Source organism: Halichondria panicea, chromosome 6 (genome assembly GCF_963675165.1).
Source record: "Halichondria panicea chromosome 6, odHalPani1.1, whole genome shotgun sequence".
NCBI lineage: Eukaryota > Metazoa > Porifera > Demospongiae > Suberitida > Halichondriidae > Halichondria > Halichondria panicea.
Genome location: NC_087382.1, coordinates 1,915,203 through 1,930,992, shown reverse-complemented (window position 1 = coordinate 1,930,992; position 15,790 = coordinate 1,915,203). Strand labels below are relative to the sequence as shown.

General features: G+C 41.7%; 3 protein-coding genes across 8 annotated transcripts; 2 read left to right on the top strand and 1 right to left on the bottom strand.

Moving 5' to 3' along the window:
- Nucleotides 1-2,006: 2,006 nt before the first annotated feature.
- Nucleotides 2,007-5,770, bottom strand: LOC135337116 (uncharacterized). 3 transcript variants are annotated; one of them, XM_064533020.1, is made up of 7 exons: nt 5,643-5,770; nt 4,694-4,834; nt 4,243-4,312; nt 3,201-3,877; nt 2,977-3,117; nt 2,451-2,631; nt 2,007-2,204 (listed from the first exon to the last, which is right to left on the bottom strand). In XM_064533020.1, exons 2-7 carry the CDS (start codon nt 4,763-4,765, stop codon nt 2,110-2,112), a joined length of 1,236 nt encoding a protein of 411 aa, XP_064389090.1. In that variant the 5' UTR covers nt 4,766-4,834; nt 5,643-5,770; the 3' UTR covers nt 2,007-2,109. The 3 variants fall into 3 exon arrangements, with proteins under 3 accessions (XP_064389090.1, XP_064389091.1, XP_064389092.1); XM_064533021.1 differs by having other exon boundaries at nt 4,694-4,831; nt 5,643-5,744; XM_064533022.1 differs by having other exon boundaries at nt 2,063-2,204; nt 2,458-2,631.
- Nucleotides 5,660-9,851, top strand: LOC135337117 (prolyl 3-hydroxylase 2-like). 4 transcript variants are annotated; one of them, XM_064533024.1, is made up of 8 exons: nt 6,343-6,517; nt 6,630-6,664; nt 6,802-6,906; nt 7,588-7,677; nt 8,236-8,386; nt 8,572-8,689; nt 9,078-9,162; nt 9,523-9,851. In XM_064533024.1, the coding sequence occupies exons 3-8, from the start codon at nt 6,847-6,849 to the stop codon at nt 9,700-9,702; spliced, it is 684 nt and encodes a 227-aa protein (XP_064389094.1). In that variant the 5' UTR covers nt 6,343-6,517; nt 6,630-6,664; nt 6,802-6,846; the 3' UTR covers nt 9,703-9,851. The 4 variants fall into 4 exon arrangements, with proteins under 4 accessions (XP_064389097.1, XP_064389094.1, XP_064389093.1 ...); XM_064533023.1 differs by having other exon boundaries at nt 6,576-6,664; XM_064533027.1 differs by lacking the exons at nt 6,343-6,517; nt 6,630-6,664 and adding an exon at nt 5,660-5,741.
- A 1,176-nt stretch (nt 9,852-11,027) lies between these two features.
- LOC135337114 (uncharacterized) lies at nt 11,028-15,790 on the top strand. Its single transcript, XM_064533018.1, has 9 exons — nt 11,028-11,366; nt 12,560-12,628; nt 12,691-12,994; nt 13,044-13,368; nt 13,645-13,817; nt 13,868-13,903; nt 14,002-14,040; nt 15,228-15,536; nt 15,598-15,790. Exons 1-9 carry the CDS (start codon nt 11,145-11,147, stop codon nt 15,618-15,620), a joined length of 1,500 nt encoding a protein of 499 aa, XP_064389088.1. The 5' UTR covers nt 11,028-11,144; the 3' UTR covers nt 15,621-15,790.

Sequence of the window (15,790 nt, the reverse complement as noted above, 5' to 3'; positions counted from 1 at the left end):
TTATGACGGTTGCCAACAGTTACACACCACACAGGTAAATAGGACAGGGCGATGGATACGAAAGAAAATCTTCTGTAGAAATTTAAAGACCTTATATCCCGTTGCTACGTTGTTGCCAAGTGCAATATGAAGCATATTGCACTGCTGAAAGTCATATTGCACTGACCGCAAAGTCATATTGCACTGACCGCAAAACGCCCCTCTGGCAATTAGACAGACAATTAAATTAAAATTAAATTAATACCCATGAGAAATAACAAGTATTAAAGTATGTCCAGCCATGCAGGAATGAATGTTCAGCACTGCTGGAGTTTCTTCTTGCAACCATGCAGGTTTTAAAGTTGTCCAAGATTCATTTTGTGGAAGATTCTGTGTTCCTAGATCGACCTAGTCCTCGACATCGTGATGCATGTCAATTCTGCTTCACCGTAGCACTAGAAGTGGCTCTTTTTGCTGGGGGTATGAGCTGTTTTGCAGCAGTGTAGAAGCGAGCTTTCTTGGCTTGGTTATGAGGCCGAGCGTAGACCAGCAGCTAATACCATGTATTCACTGAGTAGTGGGGTGGGGCTGTTTCTTTGCAGCAGTAAGTGGGGTGGGGCTGTTTTGCAGCACCAGAAGTGGGGTGGGGCTGTTTTGCAGATTTCAGTTGAAACTCCAACAATTTTGTGTCAAGCCATTTGTCGGTCATGCCAATCTTATACGCTGCAGATACTGGCGTCTAGAAGAGAGAAGAGATAGAGCTGTGTCTAGAGTTGTCTCTGTCTTTTTTTATGCTGTTTATATTGTGTTACTAGGACAGTGTTATGTTGCTATGCCCTCGGGATATAAACTAGTTATAACACGTGCACTCGGGCTGCATGGCATATATTGCACTCAGCCCTCGGGGCTGGCGCCCTCGTGCTTCAGTGCAATATATTCCATACATCCCTCGTGCCCGTGTTATAACTATAACTTAATTTGGTATACCCTTAATTCACCTTCTGGAGGCGGCCAAGGTCAGATATCAATGCCACTTTGTGGTTACCCACTTTGTACATTACATCACTTTGTTGGCCAAACTATTACATGCACTGTACGTGCTTACGCATCATTCTCGTTGCATACAATATACATGTACATTTACTATAATTATATAGATCATAATATTATAATGAAAGTACTGCGAGTGCTGATGCCTCGGTTGAGGTGTTAAAGCTACATAACATAAAACTACTTTATAGCTAGCTAGCAATAGCTTATATATACACATTATAATTTATTATATCATGATGAACATATTAATTTTGCTGCATGCAAGCAGAATCCAGGATCTCAGGGAAACTCAAAGAGTGGGTAATGATTGACCATGATTGTTAGAATGCCAAAAGTCCAAGCATAGATAGTATGGCCACACCAAATTAATCTTATGTTTCACGGATTTTCCGGGTCATACTGATTTTCAAAAAAAAACCGATTAGTGGTCCAGGTCAGAGGTCAAAATGGCCACATGATCTATTAAAACGTAGTAATGTTTTGTTAAAGTGACTTTTTGTGGTTTATTGTGACTCTGTTTGTGGTTTTATAATGATACATTGTGTATTCATCGAATTTTGCTGCAATTTTTGGGAAATATTGGGCGAGTGCATAACTCCAATTTTTTGCCTGCCACCCTGGTCTGTTTTGGGGGTTCATTGCATGACACCATGTACCATTTAAAAGTATATTTTTGAAATCACCAAATTGTTGCCCATAGAACTCAAGCATGGCGACTGAAAGAGTCCCCGAACCATTGATTAAACAGAGGAGGGTGGTGAATAGCCATAACGTTGTATCGTTGATCGAATGTCTGAAACTCCAGGTGCCTGTTAGAAGCCAGAGTGTGGTCGCTTGGTGGGCTTCTCTGCGGGTAAGGAGAACATGCACGGTGTGCTACCAGTGACGGGGTGGGAGGAGGTGTGCTGTGGTTAACCCTTGCAATTGACCTTGTCTTATTGTAAAACCTATGACCTTTGTACTCGACCGTTTCATTGAGCAAAAAAAAAGTTTTTTATAGCGAAAAGTCAATACAATAATTATTAATAGCTGAATTGCAAGTTAAAATTGAGGGAGGGTACAAAAAAAGAGAAAGAGTTACACGTTGGTTACTCGAGTGTCAGATTGGGCAAGTGTGAAATGAGGGGGCGGTACGTAGCTTTTCGTCAGGTGACTTGGGGGCGGGGTCAACTCTGTGTGTGTGTGTGCATGGGTAATCAGTATACAACTAGAAAGTCATTATTAGGATGCAAAACAACTGATGGTTATGATGTCTAGAAAATTGTTTCATGTACGTAAGTCATTACAGGCCGGAAGAGAAATATAAAAGTTGTTCTGACATGACACTAGCCTAGTTGTCAGAATAAACAGCAAACAATATATAACTTGTACACAGTAACATCAACGATTAATAATTATACTAATACATGCACACACACCTCTCACTTGGATGTAACTGATCTCTGTCCCATCTCCTGATAACAATTTCACTCTGCACCTGACGGCTGCCGCCACTCCGCGAAGCTCCACAAAGAACGTTGTGTGTGGAGGGTAGGCGGGGGTGTGGCTGTAGGAGTCCTTGTCAGTCTCTTGAGTTAGAGCCAGCTGGTTGTACGTGAACTATGCATGGAGGGAAGATAGAGGGAAATATTCAACCAGTTGCTAATTCAGATCCATGTGATAGAGCTCCCTTATAGAGCTACAAAATGCACCATTTAGCCAAACTTGACAGTAAAAGATAGTTGCTGAAGACTGGTTAATATCGATGGATTTTAACTGGTCCCATATCTTTGATCTAACCACATAGACCTCCCTTAGAGCTACAAAACGCATTTTTACCCGAGGCGCGCATGGGCAGCCACGGGTATAGTAGTCCGTTGGTTTGTTTTTGAGTTTGGAAATGGTCATTCTAGACTAAAGTTATCCGCAGTTAAAGTTCTACAACCATCCACAGCACACACTTACCTCTCCACTGTCACATGGTGTCATCACCCACTCATCTGATTGGTTGGTTAGGCCAGCGTCCACACGAACACTGTCCCCTAATAGTGTGAAGTGCTTCTCCTCAAACTTGCTCTTGTTTTCAGTCGTTTGGTTAGTCACAGCCTAAAAGATAAAGAATTTAACAGACAGTTTAGACAAGTACGTACAGGGTTTACTTAATGAAATGTGTTTACTATTAAACTCACAGTGTACACAGTCTTCAACTTCATGCCAACATAAGAGGTCACATAGAGTCCGGAGACACTGGCCGTCGGTTCCAACACGGGATAGCTGATATACAGAGAGCATCGTAGCGGCAAATGTGGTTCTAAACTAAAGTCCCTATCGTTAACGGCCACTGCATACAGAGATGGGTGGACTAGACTGGTTCTGAATTTAACACGATACGGATCAACTTCGAAAGAATCCATTTCTAGCTCCGTAAGCGTTCTATCGCTAGGCGACCAGACATCACGTAAGTTTGGATTAACTGTGGTTGTTGATAATATACGCAATCGTTTCTTGTCCTCGTCTTTGGTGTAAGCTACGGCATGTGGTAGGGTCAGTTCAACTTGACAAGGTTGCGGTGTTTTGCAGCTGATGAAGTAGACTGGACTGACAATTGTGTAGCCGGGAGGGAATTCGAAGGGCTGGTTCAAGTGCATGGCCGCACACACACACAGGTCGATTGAGGGGGGTTGGGCTGGAGGGGTTGGATCAAGTTTGGACGGGTTAGGGGGCAGAGTTTGAAGGGGCCAGTGTTCCGGGAATATTCTGATTTTGATGTCGTGGGATCCACTGAAGAATCGTGGGTTCTCGTGAGAGATGGTTGTCTTGTGGACCGGAGAAACGAATAGAATATCAGGAGGCGGTTCGTAGGCAGCTGTGTGTGTGTGTGACGTGGGCGGGTGTGTGCGGGAAGATATTATATTAAATACGTACATTACATAAAAATGAATTATTGTCTTTAAGGCATGACTGACTAACTTCATGTGAAAGTTCAAGCTAAGGGGCCAAGCCACTTATATACACTATGCATGCATGTACAGCAAATTCCTAAACTAAGAAGACTAGCTGGCGTATGCATGACCTGCGTCACTAGTAAGAGCTGCAACAACATCACTGCATGTATTGTACTTATACGTACAGACAGACAATGATATTATAAGCAAGCACACCATTATTATTATAGCTAGGCTTTCATAATACTTGATGATGATGAGTGCACTGAGCACTATAGTAACTTACTGCTGTTATAGAGGAGTTGTTGAGTTATGTCCCAGCTTTTGCTCATCTTATGCTTGAAGGAACTCCTTACCTGAAAGATTATAATCAAGTATTACAGTTATACTTCCAGGGATGTACACACACTGACTGGTCCATGTACTCCACATGCCACTTGGGGTCTGTATCATAGCAACTGGGCCGGGTCTAACTACCATAAACTTCGCATTCCTCATAAAATAGATCTAAATCACAGGAGATTGGGGAGTTGTTTCCCGTAATATCAGGTTTAGAATAATTATATGATTGCGTTTCTAACTATACTGCACATGGGAATATAGAATATGCTCCCTATTTGCGGTTTTTTTGATCGCAAAGTATGCAAAAATTCGTATTTTGCAATCGAAGTAACGTCGCATTCAAAACCTGATATACGATATTTATTATACAATTCTACTCCAGCCAGACGACTTACCTGTAGAGCGGTTGTCTTGGTTACGTACATGCTTGCATCATCAACAGATGTGAGTGACAATCCCTTGCTCATCAGAGAACCTCTTCTGATAATGGAGAGATTTCGTGGTCTTTGTGCACCAGTGATGGAGGGTTGCCTCTGCTGTGAGGGGGGGGGGGGAAACATCATAAGCATAGTTATGTTTCTCGGATATGCCCTAGGAGACGTAGTTTACTATAAATTACATGTATGTCACGGCTACTCACTGTGTGTGGCTCGGGTACTAAACAACAGCTACTGGAGCTACTCAAGGACACAGACATCATCAACCAAAAAATCAAGGTCAGAAAAAATTCCATCTCAAGACAATGCAATTTAAAAGTTGCTATGTTTTTTCTTCCTAGGGTACCACACCTATAAATTAATTATAGACAACTTTGTGTGTTGATTTAGGATTGAAAATAGCCACAACTTCATAAAAAACAGACTAGCTAATGAGACGCTTGGTTGATTAAACAAGTATGCCCACTCACTAGCAGTGGAGGTGTGTGTGTGTGTGTGTGTGGGTGTGCGCCCACTCACTAGCAGTGGAGGTGTGTGTGTGTGTGCGCGCCCACTCACTAGCAGTGGAGGTGTGTGTGTGTGTGTGTGCGCGCCCACTCACTAGCAGTGGAGGTGTGTGTGTGTGTGTGCGCCCACTCACTAGCAGTGGAGGTGTGTGTGTGTGTGTGCGCCCACTCACTAGCAGTGGAGGTGTGTGTGTATGTGTGCGCCCACTCACTAGCAGTGGAGGTGTGTGTGTGTGTGTGCGCCCAATCACTAGCAGTGGAGGTGTGTGTATGTGTGCGCCCACTCACTAGCAGTTGAGGTGTGTGTATGTGCACCTACTCACTAGCAGTGGAGGTGGGTGGGTGTGTGTGTGTGTGTGTGTGTGTGTGTGTGCGTGTGTACAGTATTGAATGACCATCACCTTCCTCCATACACATAGCTTGAGATGGACTATCAGAGATACCCTGTGCTGCTCATGGACACCTCCTCAACTATGTCTGACAAGGAGGAACAACCTGAGGTGGGTCCTCTATAAATAGCCGCCCTCAAATATGAGACATTTTAACAGCTGGAGCCTTTTAGCGACTTACATCATTTTAATAGCTAGTCTTTCAGCCCTCGAAATGTCATGCAGTAAATTATTTAACATTGCTCCTAATTTTCACTGTTTGCATAATTCTAGCACTATACATGTATACATGAGAGTGTCCTCTGTATGAAAACAGTTTGAGCTGAATAAAATTTTATAAAATGTCTGACTAGAGCACTAGTGCAAACCCTCGGCTGGTGACATGATTATAGAAGAGTGATATAATGCAGTGCATCTAGTGATGTATGACTGAGCTGTCTAGCACAGCAACTCAGGAGCAATAAAACTAAACCAGACTGGAGGCATGCTGAAACATTTGAGAACAAGTAGTGGTACTGTAGATATATGCACTGTGGATTAGGATCACAGCAAAGTCTTTGCTGTGCCAAAGAAGCCTGGAGTCTCAGAGAAGTATGGTTCCAGGTTCTGCATGGAGTAGGATCCCAGAGTCAGCTAACATGGCTAAACAGCAGGAGCTATTATTCTAGCTTTCTACTTTAGTGACCCTGTTCCATTGTTCTTGGTACAAGATCACTTCAGTTATAAATAACGCATGTATGTACTGTGCCAAGTTCTGTTTAAGCTATATTTTGCTCGCTTTTATTAGACAACGAAGCTTTAACACCGAAAGCTGCCACTCTTAAAATAAGTACTGACTTGTTGTGTGGAGGCTATCCATGCTGTAAACGCAGTGCTAGAGCATCCAGGTAAGCAGACACAGACACAAGCTTCATAGCTTTTGCTCGTTTTTATTTGACAACAAAGGTCTAACATCAAAATCTATCGTCATTGTTAAAACTAATAACTTATTGTGTGAAGGCTATCCATGCTGTAAGCAGTGCTGTGGCAGCCAGGTAAGCTAGCTAGTAGATTCACAAATTACAGACAAACAAACCAAAGTACTATATACTACACCCGTGGCCGCCCACACGCCTCGGGTAATAGTTTATGTGGTACGTAATTCTAACCCGCCTACTCCACACCCTCACAGCCGGTGGTGGTGTAGACGTCTGATGATTACGATGGAATAGAGAGGATGATGGTGGATAAACTGCTGACTCAGCAACAATGCGACCAACTCATTCAACTAGCATCAGTGAGTGGCAACAGTGTATCTATAGTATCCATGGTTACATACGCACACACATGTATTATAATTATGCCTTGGTGCGCATGCGCAAGCGAGGTATACGGTTGTGTGTGTGTCTGTGTCTGTGTGTGTCTGTGGACTACTTGTGTGTGTCTGTGTGTAGACTACTACAGCTGCTGAAGGAAGTGCAAGTAAGAGTTTCTATAGGCTTCTAGTCATGTTTTCTTGGATTTTAATTCGTCAATTTGCAAAATAATGCTTCGTTCTCGAGTTATGCCTAGTTTTACTTACTTCGAATGCCATTGCAGCCTTTTCAGAAGAGCACGTAGCCAAATTAAATTGTTCACCGAGTGTTGGCTACTCTACTTAGTAGTTAGCTCTGCACTAGAACGCTAGCTATTGGTAGCTGCAAGAGTGAGAAAAGAGCTGCAAGGCTCTGCTGATGGCAGCCATTAATTTAGACTTGAACTTTTGGCATCGATCGTTTTTAACAACAATCATGGTCGATCATTACCCACTCGTTGAGTTTGCATGCAGCAAAATTAATTAATGCAAAAATGTTCATCATTAATATTTTGTATAAAGCTATTAGTAGCTTTATGTTATGTAGCTTTGGCATCTCCACCGAGGCATCAGCACCCACGGTGCTTTCAGTTACACCACACACACACACACATACACACACAGTACGGCAAGGAGGGTGATGGATACGAAAGAAAATCTCCGCATACAGAGAACGAGAAATTTGAAGGCCTTCACCTTCTGGAGGCAGCAAAGGTCAGAGGTCACTACCATTTTGTACATTACATCATGTACTGTGCTGTGCTTACTCATTATTAAGCGGGGCCGGGGGGGGTTGTAGTTGAACATCTTTCAACAGCCATAACTTTAGTATCGTTGATCCAATGTCAAAATTTTCTGAAAGCTTAGAAAGAGACCTTTTAAATGGTGTGTTTAAATCCAACATTTTGTTGGGACCATAATTTGTCATTTTTCGGCCTTGGACCATGGTACGGCCAAATTATTATCAAATAATTTTATCTCTCAAATATAAACTTTGATGACACCATTTGAAAGGTTTCTTTCTAAGCTTTTGGAAAATCATGGATTCAATTTATGACAGCTGAAAGAGTCCCCAAACCATTGAAACATTTTTCAACAGCCATAACTTTGTCCCATGCAATTCAACAATAATTATAAGCTCAGAGAGAAGTGATGTGTTTTAATTTGGCTGGGCCATAATTTCGGCTACCCTTCCCTTGTTCCCATGTGGGTGTATATATAGTTGTATATATGCAAGCCACACCCCCTTATATAAGCCCCACCCACTTACAGAGATCATCGTACGGTGAGATAGAGCCGTCCCTCTCCTGGCTGTATGTCAATGCTAGTAGGTGGAGCAAAGACATGGTTGCCAAAGTGTTTAAGTTGGAGTCACCTCTCTACTTCTCTTATACATATCTCGTGTGTCGTACATCAAAGGAAGGTGTGTGTGGGGGTGGGCTATACTTTGAACCTTGGAGTGTCCTTTGAACTTTGGATTAAATGCGTGCCAAAAGAAATTTTTGTTTGTTTCTATGTTTATAATTATTATGAGGTTATGATACGTGATGAATTTATTGATCGCCTCTGTTGTGTTGTTAATCACCTGTTTCCATGGCGACCCGCTAGGTAAGCAGGAAAGTCATCGTGATCTAAGTCACCCCGTCCACTCTGACAACTGTATCCTTGACGACCTAACGGGAGAATGTAACAAAGTGGCCCCTGCCTACACTTGGAGGGATTACAGGTATAATTATACTTATAATTATGCGAGCATAAAATAATTATTGCGTTTTGGCCAATTATAAAGGCTACGAAAATGTTGTGCAATTTATTAATTTATTTCCTCTATTAAACAACACCGCGATGGTAATGCAGATTTGTACAGGCCGAGAATAATGGCTATATGCAATACAGATGCGACACTCGTATTAGTTGTATCACGAATACATTTTTAGCACTACGGTAACTGCTAACACTAACCTGTTCTGATAGCTATCTATAACTTTGCTGCTAAAATGTGCATTTATTAGCTCTTTGATAGAGCTATTGTGTTTGCATTTGTGCCCAAATCTTCCATTTTGAAGAAAGCATATGGTGTTATTTGACCAGTCCCTCTGTGTCCCTTTGTGTAGTGCCTTGTTGTATTTGAATGGAGTGGAAGATTTTGAAGGAGGAGAATTCTTTTACGCTCACTCTACCAAAGACCTCAGCCCAGATGTGAGTTACTAGAACTATATAGCATGTGTGTGTGGGTGGGTGCGTGTGGGTATGAGTGTGTGTGTGTGTGCTTGGGTGTGTGTGTGTGTGGGTGTGTGTGGGTGGGTGGGTGCGTGTGGGTATGAGTGTGTGTGTGTGTGCGAGTGTGTCATGATTATCAGAGTACATTCTAATATAAGCACGTATAGTACATGTGCAATGTGTGCTTAGCTTCTACTACGTCCTGTGCAACTATTACGTATAATACATAACAACAGCTGCTTCTACTTCATACAATAAACACATGCACATAATTATTTGTACTCTACATGTATACCTAAATCAACGCCCCCCCCCCCTCTCCCCACACACACACTCTAGGTACTCGTTAAGCCCGAGTGTGGTCGTTTGGTGGGCTTCTCTGCTGGTAAGGAGAACATGCACGGTGTGCTACCAGTGACGGGTGGGAGGAGGTGTGCTGTGGCGCTGTGGTTCACCCTTGACCCCCAGCACAGCGAGGTAGCCTTCGATCAGGCAGAGGATCTACTCATCTCACTATAAACTTATCACCCTAATAAAAGTAAAAATAATGAATGTGTGTGTGCGGTGTGGCTTATGCAATCAATCAAACTGTTATAATTTCAATAATTATATTACATGCACGTTGTCTACATTTAAAAAATGTTAAGGCGAAAAGAAAATTAGCTAAATTGAGGAAGGTAAAAAAAAGAGATACATGGTAGTTTTGTTAGACTGCAAGCGCAACCTGGGTGGTGAGATAAATATTGCATGGGCTGGGGCTGGCCAGTGTATGGGGTGGGTGGGTGTACATGTTGTAATCAGTACTAAGAATATTAGGCATGCATATACAGTAATAATTAGGTTTTGGTTTACACGAAGCAGCAAACAAACGCTTGAAAGCACCGCAGGTGCTGATGCCTCAGTGGATTCAAAGCTACATAACATAAAGCTACTAGCTATTAGCAATAGCTTTATCATGATGAACATTTTTGCATTATTTAGCATACAGGCAGAATCCAAAATCACAAAGAGTAGGTAATGATCCACAATGATTACTGCCGTGTGCGTGAGTGTGGGCATGTTCTGAGCTACTGCGCATGTGCAACTCAATAAACAACTTTTTCTACAGGGATTTGAGGAGTTCTGCAACTGTAATGTCAGCAGAAGTACCAGTCACGTGACAGTTACGTAATTCTGGCTCATTCCAAACCAATTTTTCTCTAATAAAGCATTTAGGCCTTATCGACCTAGCTAGCTAGCTAAAGCTATCCTTGAGCATTTCCAATCTTTTTGTGAGCTACTACTATTAGTAGTATTAGTCTGTCACACAGCCTGTGTCACAGAACTGTGTATCCAGCTGGAGCAAGCCTAAGACAGTAAGAGAGATTTTATGAGACTTAGTGTCACTAGTCTTAGTAAAGTCACTAGTAGTGATACACTTTTCAACAGCTTACGGGGGCAGGCTGGGGCAAGTAGTAGCTCACAAAAGGATTAGAATCTCAAGGATAGCTTCAGCATGGCAAAGCCTTTGCCAAAGCTTATGTAAGTCGATGTTTTCCCAGTTTAACAAAATAAATAAGCTCAATTGGAGAAAAATTGGATTGGAATAAGCCAAAATTTAATCTTGTTACGTAACGGTTCACGTGACAGGTACTTCCGCTCTCGACATCACAGTTGCAAGAATTCCTCAAATCCCTGTACCACCGCATACTGTACCTCCCCCAGTATGCCGCTCAATGAATATCATTAAACAACTTTTTCTACGCCCCTAGGAAACCACCAGTACTGTACCTCCTCCCTTCAGTATGGCGCGTGAATGCAGTCCAATAGAATCCTGCAATCTGATTGGTCTATTAGTAGCCACGATTAGGTAAAGATCTTTGCACAAAGGAAAGTCCCAGAAAAATCCTTTGCCCTATAAACAGCTTTGCTGATCTATGATCTTAGCTAATCGCTTAGCAAAAGCAGGGCGAATTTAAGTTATGGCTGCTCTAGTGGTTTTTAACCGGGATGAAGATAGCAATGAAGAGATTGATATTACTAAATCTAATAGCATTGATACTCTTAAAGTTCTTGTTGAAGAAACACTCAACAAAGGCAGCATCTCTCATCTGCAGATATGGAGTGAAAGGTTTAATAAATACAAAAAGCTGACAAGATTCGAGGAGGTACAAGATGGATGCCAGATAAATGCAGTGCCAACGGTGAGTGTGAATTATACTATATATAGTAATAGATCTACCAGGGTTTTGTAAAACTACATGCAGATGCTTAGTTATCGTACATGTATAGATACTATAGACTTTGATATAAACTGCTTTGCAAGAGTAGTATATATATTGTAGCAAGATAATTATACATCCCCTTAATTTTGAAAGTCCCAGCCAGATTGTATAAATACCGTGTATGCATGTCCGACTGTATTTACTCTGCATCTAAAGCACCGTGGGTGCTGATGCCTCAGTGGATGTGTTAAAGCTACCTAACATAAAGCTATATATATACTATGTAGCTATTGCTAATACATAAATAAGAGAAGGAGCGGCTGACTACGTGGATCACGTTTCATAAGTGGTTATGACCGCATTTCAATATATGCAGAGCCACGAATCCCTATATACGTGTTATATGCAATACAGGGCTGCGGTTTGCAAGCACTTATAGTTACTTCCATACAAGGAAGTGCAATTTCACTGGCAATTACGAAACGTGATCCCCGAGTACACGTTGAAGTCAGCTGCTCTTGTTTATGAGCTCCTGCTATAATACACACAATGACATAATTATCATGACAAAGGGAAATGATCGACTAGCCATGCATGATTGTATATGTTCTAAAAGGATGCCAAAAGTCCGAAGTCTGAAATATTATTTAATGGTTGCATGCATCAATTTAGTCTTGCAGCTCTCTTCTCACTCTTTTAGCTACCAATAGCTATAGCGTTCTAGTGCAGAGCTAACTACTAAAACACTCCATGGACAAGTTTTGCTACGCACTCTTCTGAAAAGGTTGCAATGGCCTTCCCATGAGCAAACCTATAGCTATAACTCGAATATTTTGGCTAATTGCAATCCAAAAAAACATGACTATAAAAGCTCTTACTTGCACTTCATTGATACACACACAGACATACAAACACACTACCGTACACCTCGCGCGCATGCATGCGTACACCGAGGTATATTAATGGCATTCTAATTTGTTTTATGCTCTATAAATAGTTTAAGATTGGTCACGTCAGTGATTATGATGGGTATGTGCACTCCCGGCTGTGCCAATGCATCGATCTCTGAGAGGCTAAAAGAAGCATACCCATGCAGCTCCCTTATATCCTTACCTCCAAACCACCATAATTTATGTAGTTACTGCATGTATACTGCATGTATTTAATTGCAGAGGACACAAGACCAGCCAACTCCAGTTTCCCCTGGTATGACTGAAGAGCCCCTGGTTTCACCAACTTTGGTTAGCAAGTATATTTGATAGGAAATGCCCATGCATATACTTTACTTGATACGTATTTACAGACATACTGCACGGAATCGTTGATTGCAGACGAAGCTGCAGCCTCGAGTGATGCTAACCAGGCAGGAGCTGGTGCCTACGCTCAAAATTCCAACATCTGGACTGAGAAGGACGTCCTGAATGTCCACTTTCTCAATCCCGAAATTCTTGATCAGGAAAACTGGAAGTGTGAGTATGGTGTACTCAACACCACTAATATCCTTAGTTGGGCTGCCGCTTGGAATACCAAGAAGTGTCCCAATATTCCAATCTTTAAGAAGACGGGTAGGCCAGAATCAGCTGACATCAGAGTCAAGTTTGAAGAAGGTACTAACTATTTTAAGATTCTGAATCCAAGCAGTGTTTGGCCGCACAGGTGATAGATCTCATTCCGAGGTTGGTAGCCAAGCGACGAAAGTTGTAGATAAGTCTAAGCCCACAATGGTCCTTTCACTAAATGGTAAAGTACCCAACGAGCAGAAATTTCTTGTCATGCATGAGTTTGGCCATGCTCTTGGTCTGTTCCACGAGCACCAGCGTTCTGACTTCTGGAAGGTAGCGAACAGCTTGTTGGATGTGGAAAAAATGAAAAAGGATTCTCGAATGAAGAACGTGAATTTTGGCATAGATATTTTGCAAATGGAGTCAGAAGGTCCCACAACAATATCGCCATACGATCCAGACAGCATCATGCACTACTGGTAAATTGTAACAATTCCAGAGTGATAGCGAAATCTTTGAGAGGTTTAATTTCCGCTCTTTTCGTTTCGTGGGTTAGCACCTACACGAATATGCACGAAATCTGCTAATAACGTGCAAAGATTAATGGCGTGGCTTTCAATATAAGCAGTTAAACTCACAAAATTTATTCACCAAAATGCTGTTAGAGGCTATTCCACGAAATTTCAGTGCCTCAAAAATTTCGCACTATATACGGCTATATATATAATTATTACTGTTGTGTGCTATGTCTATAGGTTTGATGTGAACTGGCTTAAAAAGAAGGACCACAAGACTCTATTAAAATTTGAGGCTGATAGATGTCTCAGTGAAGAAGCAAAGACAGTTTTGAGAGGGATTCACAAGAGACATCGGAGTTGTGCTGATGGGCCTTCAGAGAAAGATCTTGATTTTCTACAAAAGATTTACGGTGTGTCCATTCACTTATATATATTCATGCATTACATTTTGTGATTTTAGGAGGAGAGTCACCAGCCTCTCCGACCCCAAACAACAGTAAGTACTATATATATACAGTAGTAAAAGCTTTACCTAAAGGCTATATATATAATTTATATCTGTCTATATATCTTTTACACTCTCACTTGGATCAGGCTCAGTCCCACAGCGAGCTGTACCTTCCTACGGGCAAAGTGAGTGGATTCAATTAATTATAGTGCACAGGAATAACGTTATGTTTACCATCAAAACATATTCAGTCTTGGTAAAGATTGTTCTAGTCCCTAATTCTTGGGAACTGCATGCATGAGCCTATACAACTAATTTATGGTTTGCACAACATGTACTTATACATTCGTCCAGAGCAAGGGCATCATAGTAAAACCACAAATACCCTTTTTAGGTATAGTTATAGCTATGATAATGAAAGCACCGCAGGTGCTGATGCCTCGGTGGAGATGCCAAAGCTACATAACATAAAGCTGCTACTAATAGCTTTTATGCACATGATAAAAACAATTTAATTTTGCTGCTGGCAAAAACTCAGAGAGTGGGTAATGATCGACCATGATTGTTGTTAAAACGATCGATGCCAAAAGTTCAAGTCTAAAATTAATGGCTGCCATCAGCAGAGCCTTGCAGCTCTCTTCTCACTCTTGCAGCTACCAATAGCTAGCGTTCTAGTGCAGAGCTAACTACTAAGTAGATTAGCAACACTCGGTAAACAAGTTTGGCTACATGCTCTTCTAAAAAGGCTGCAATGGCATTCCAAGTAAGCAAAACTAGGCATAACTCGAGAATGAAGCATTATTCACGAATTAAAATCCAAGTAAACATGACTAGAAGCCTATAGAAACTCATCCTTGAGCAGCTGTAGCAGTCTACACAGACACACACACACACACACAAACACACTACCGTATACCTCGCTTGCGCCGTGCGCACCGAGGCATAATTATGCTACTGTTCCTGCATTGGAGGCTGACTTCTTTCATAAAAAGACATTGCACCCTGAGTCTGCATGTATACAGCTATTTAAGTTTATCATCTATCCTCACTTACATGGGTATAGATCTAATATCGTATAGCTGGTAATTTTCGTGGGGCAAAATATTCGTGGTTTTCGTGGTTGGAGGTCTGATCACGAATATTTTACCCACGAATGAAGCGGCCTTGCCTACCTTTACCTACAATCCAAGCACGGCAACCACGAAAATATTATCCACGAAATGTCTCAATATTGCTGAACCACGAATATTTTGTCCCCCGAAAATTACCTGCTATACGGTAGTATAGGAAGCTTGCAACAATGACATCAAACTTACACTTAATAAAGTACATGTACATATAATTATATACAAGCCTGTATTCATTTTTACAGTCCAACTCTCCCCCTCTGAAAAGCCGTACCTCAACGCTCTGTATGACGCTGCGTACAGGGGAAGGGGAAAGTGGTCAAACATTGGTAATAATCTGGGTTTGTCTGGGGACGATTTGAGTGCCATTAGGACAAACAATCCTTTGGATGTTGGAGAGTGTTTCCGTGCAATGCTGCTGAAGTGGTTTCAAAGCGGTTCTAACTGCTACCTTGAAACTTTCCTGAGTGCTCTCGAATCAAAGGCTGTGGGTCTAGACAACCTGTGCTCAGACGTTGAGGGCGCCATCTTAAAAATTGCCAATGGACCACAAGGTATGCAAATGTATATAGAGTAGAGGCATGTGTGCATGGTATAATTATATCCTAATTGCAGTTGCCAAGAGAGCACGAAGGTGATGTCATACCCCCCCTGAGCAGAACTGATACTTGTTGCTATATATAGCATAGTAGAATAATAACAGTAGATTATTACTTACCTTGATAATTATAGTAGAGACTATAATCATCTATATAGTTTGATAACTTACGGAGTGAAGTGAGTCGCTTTATAATAATAGTGCACTATA

Bases quoted from the DNA above. Each gene is read 5' to 3' on its own strand.
- LOC135337116 (XM_064533020.1), bottom strand. From the start codon at position 4,765: ATGAGCAAGGGATTGTCACTCACATCTGTTGATGATGCAAGCATGTAC. The intron at 4,313-4,693 runs GTAAGTCGTCTG...ATAATCTTTCAG, and splicing joins CCAAGACAACCGCTCTACAG to GTAAGGAGTTCCTTCAAGCA. The intron at 2,632-2,976 runs GTAAGTGTGTGC...CTCCATGCATAG, and splicing joins CACCATGTGACAGTGGAGAG to TTCACGTACAACCAGCTGGC.
- LOC135337117 (XM_064533027.1), top strand. From the start codon at position 6,847: ATGATGGTGGATAAACTGCTGACTCAGCAACAATGCGACCAACTCATT. The intron at 7,678-8,235 runs GTCAGAGGTCAC...ACCCACTTACAG, and splicing joins ACCTTCTGGAGGCAGCAAAG to AGATCATCGTACGGTGAGAT. The intron at 9,163-9,522 runs GTGAGTTACTAG...CACACACTCTAG, and splicing joins CCAAAGACCTCAGCCCAGAT to GTACTCGTTAAGCCCGAGTG.
- LOC135337114 (XM_064533018.1), top strand. From the start codon at position 11,145: ATGGCTGCTCTAGTGGTTTTTAACCGGGATGAAGATAGCAATGAAGAG. The intron at 11,367-12,559 runs GTGAGTGTGAAT...ATTTAATTGCAG, and splicing joins AGATAAATGCAGTGCCAACG to AGGACACAAGACCAGCCAAC. The intron at 12,629-12,690 runs GTTAGCAAGTAT...ACGTATTTACAG, and splicing joins CCCTGGTTTCACCAACTTTG to ACATACTGCACGGAATCGTT.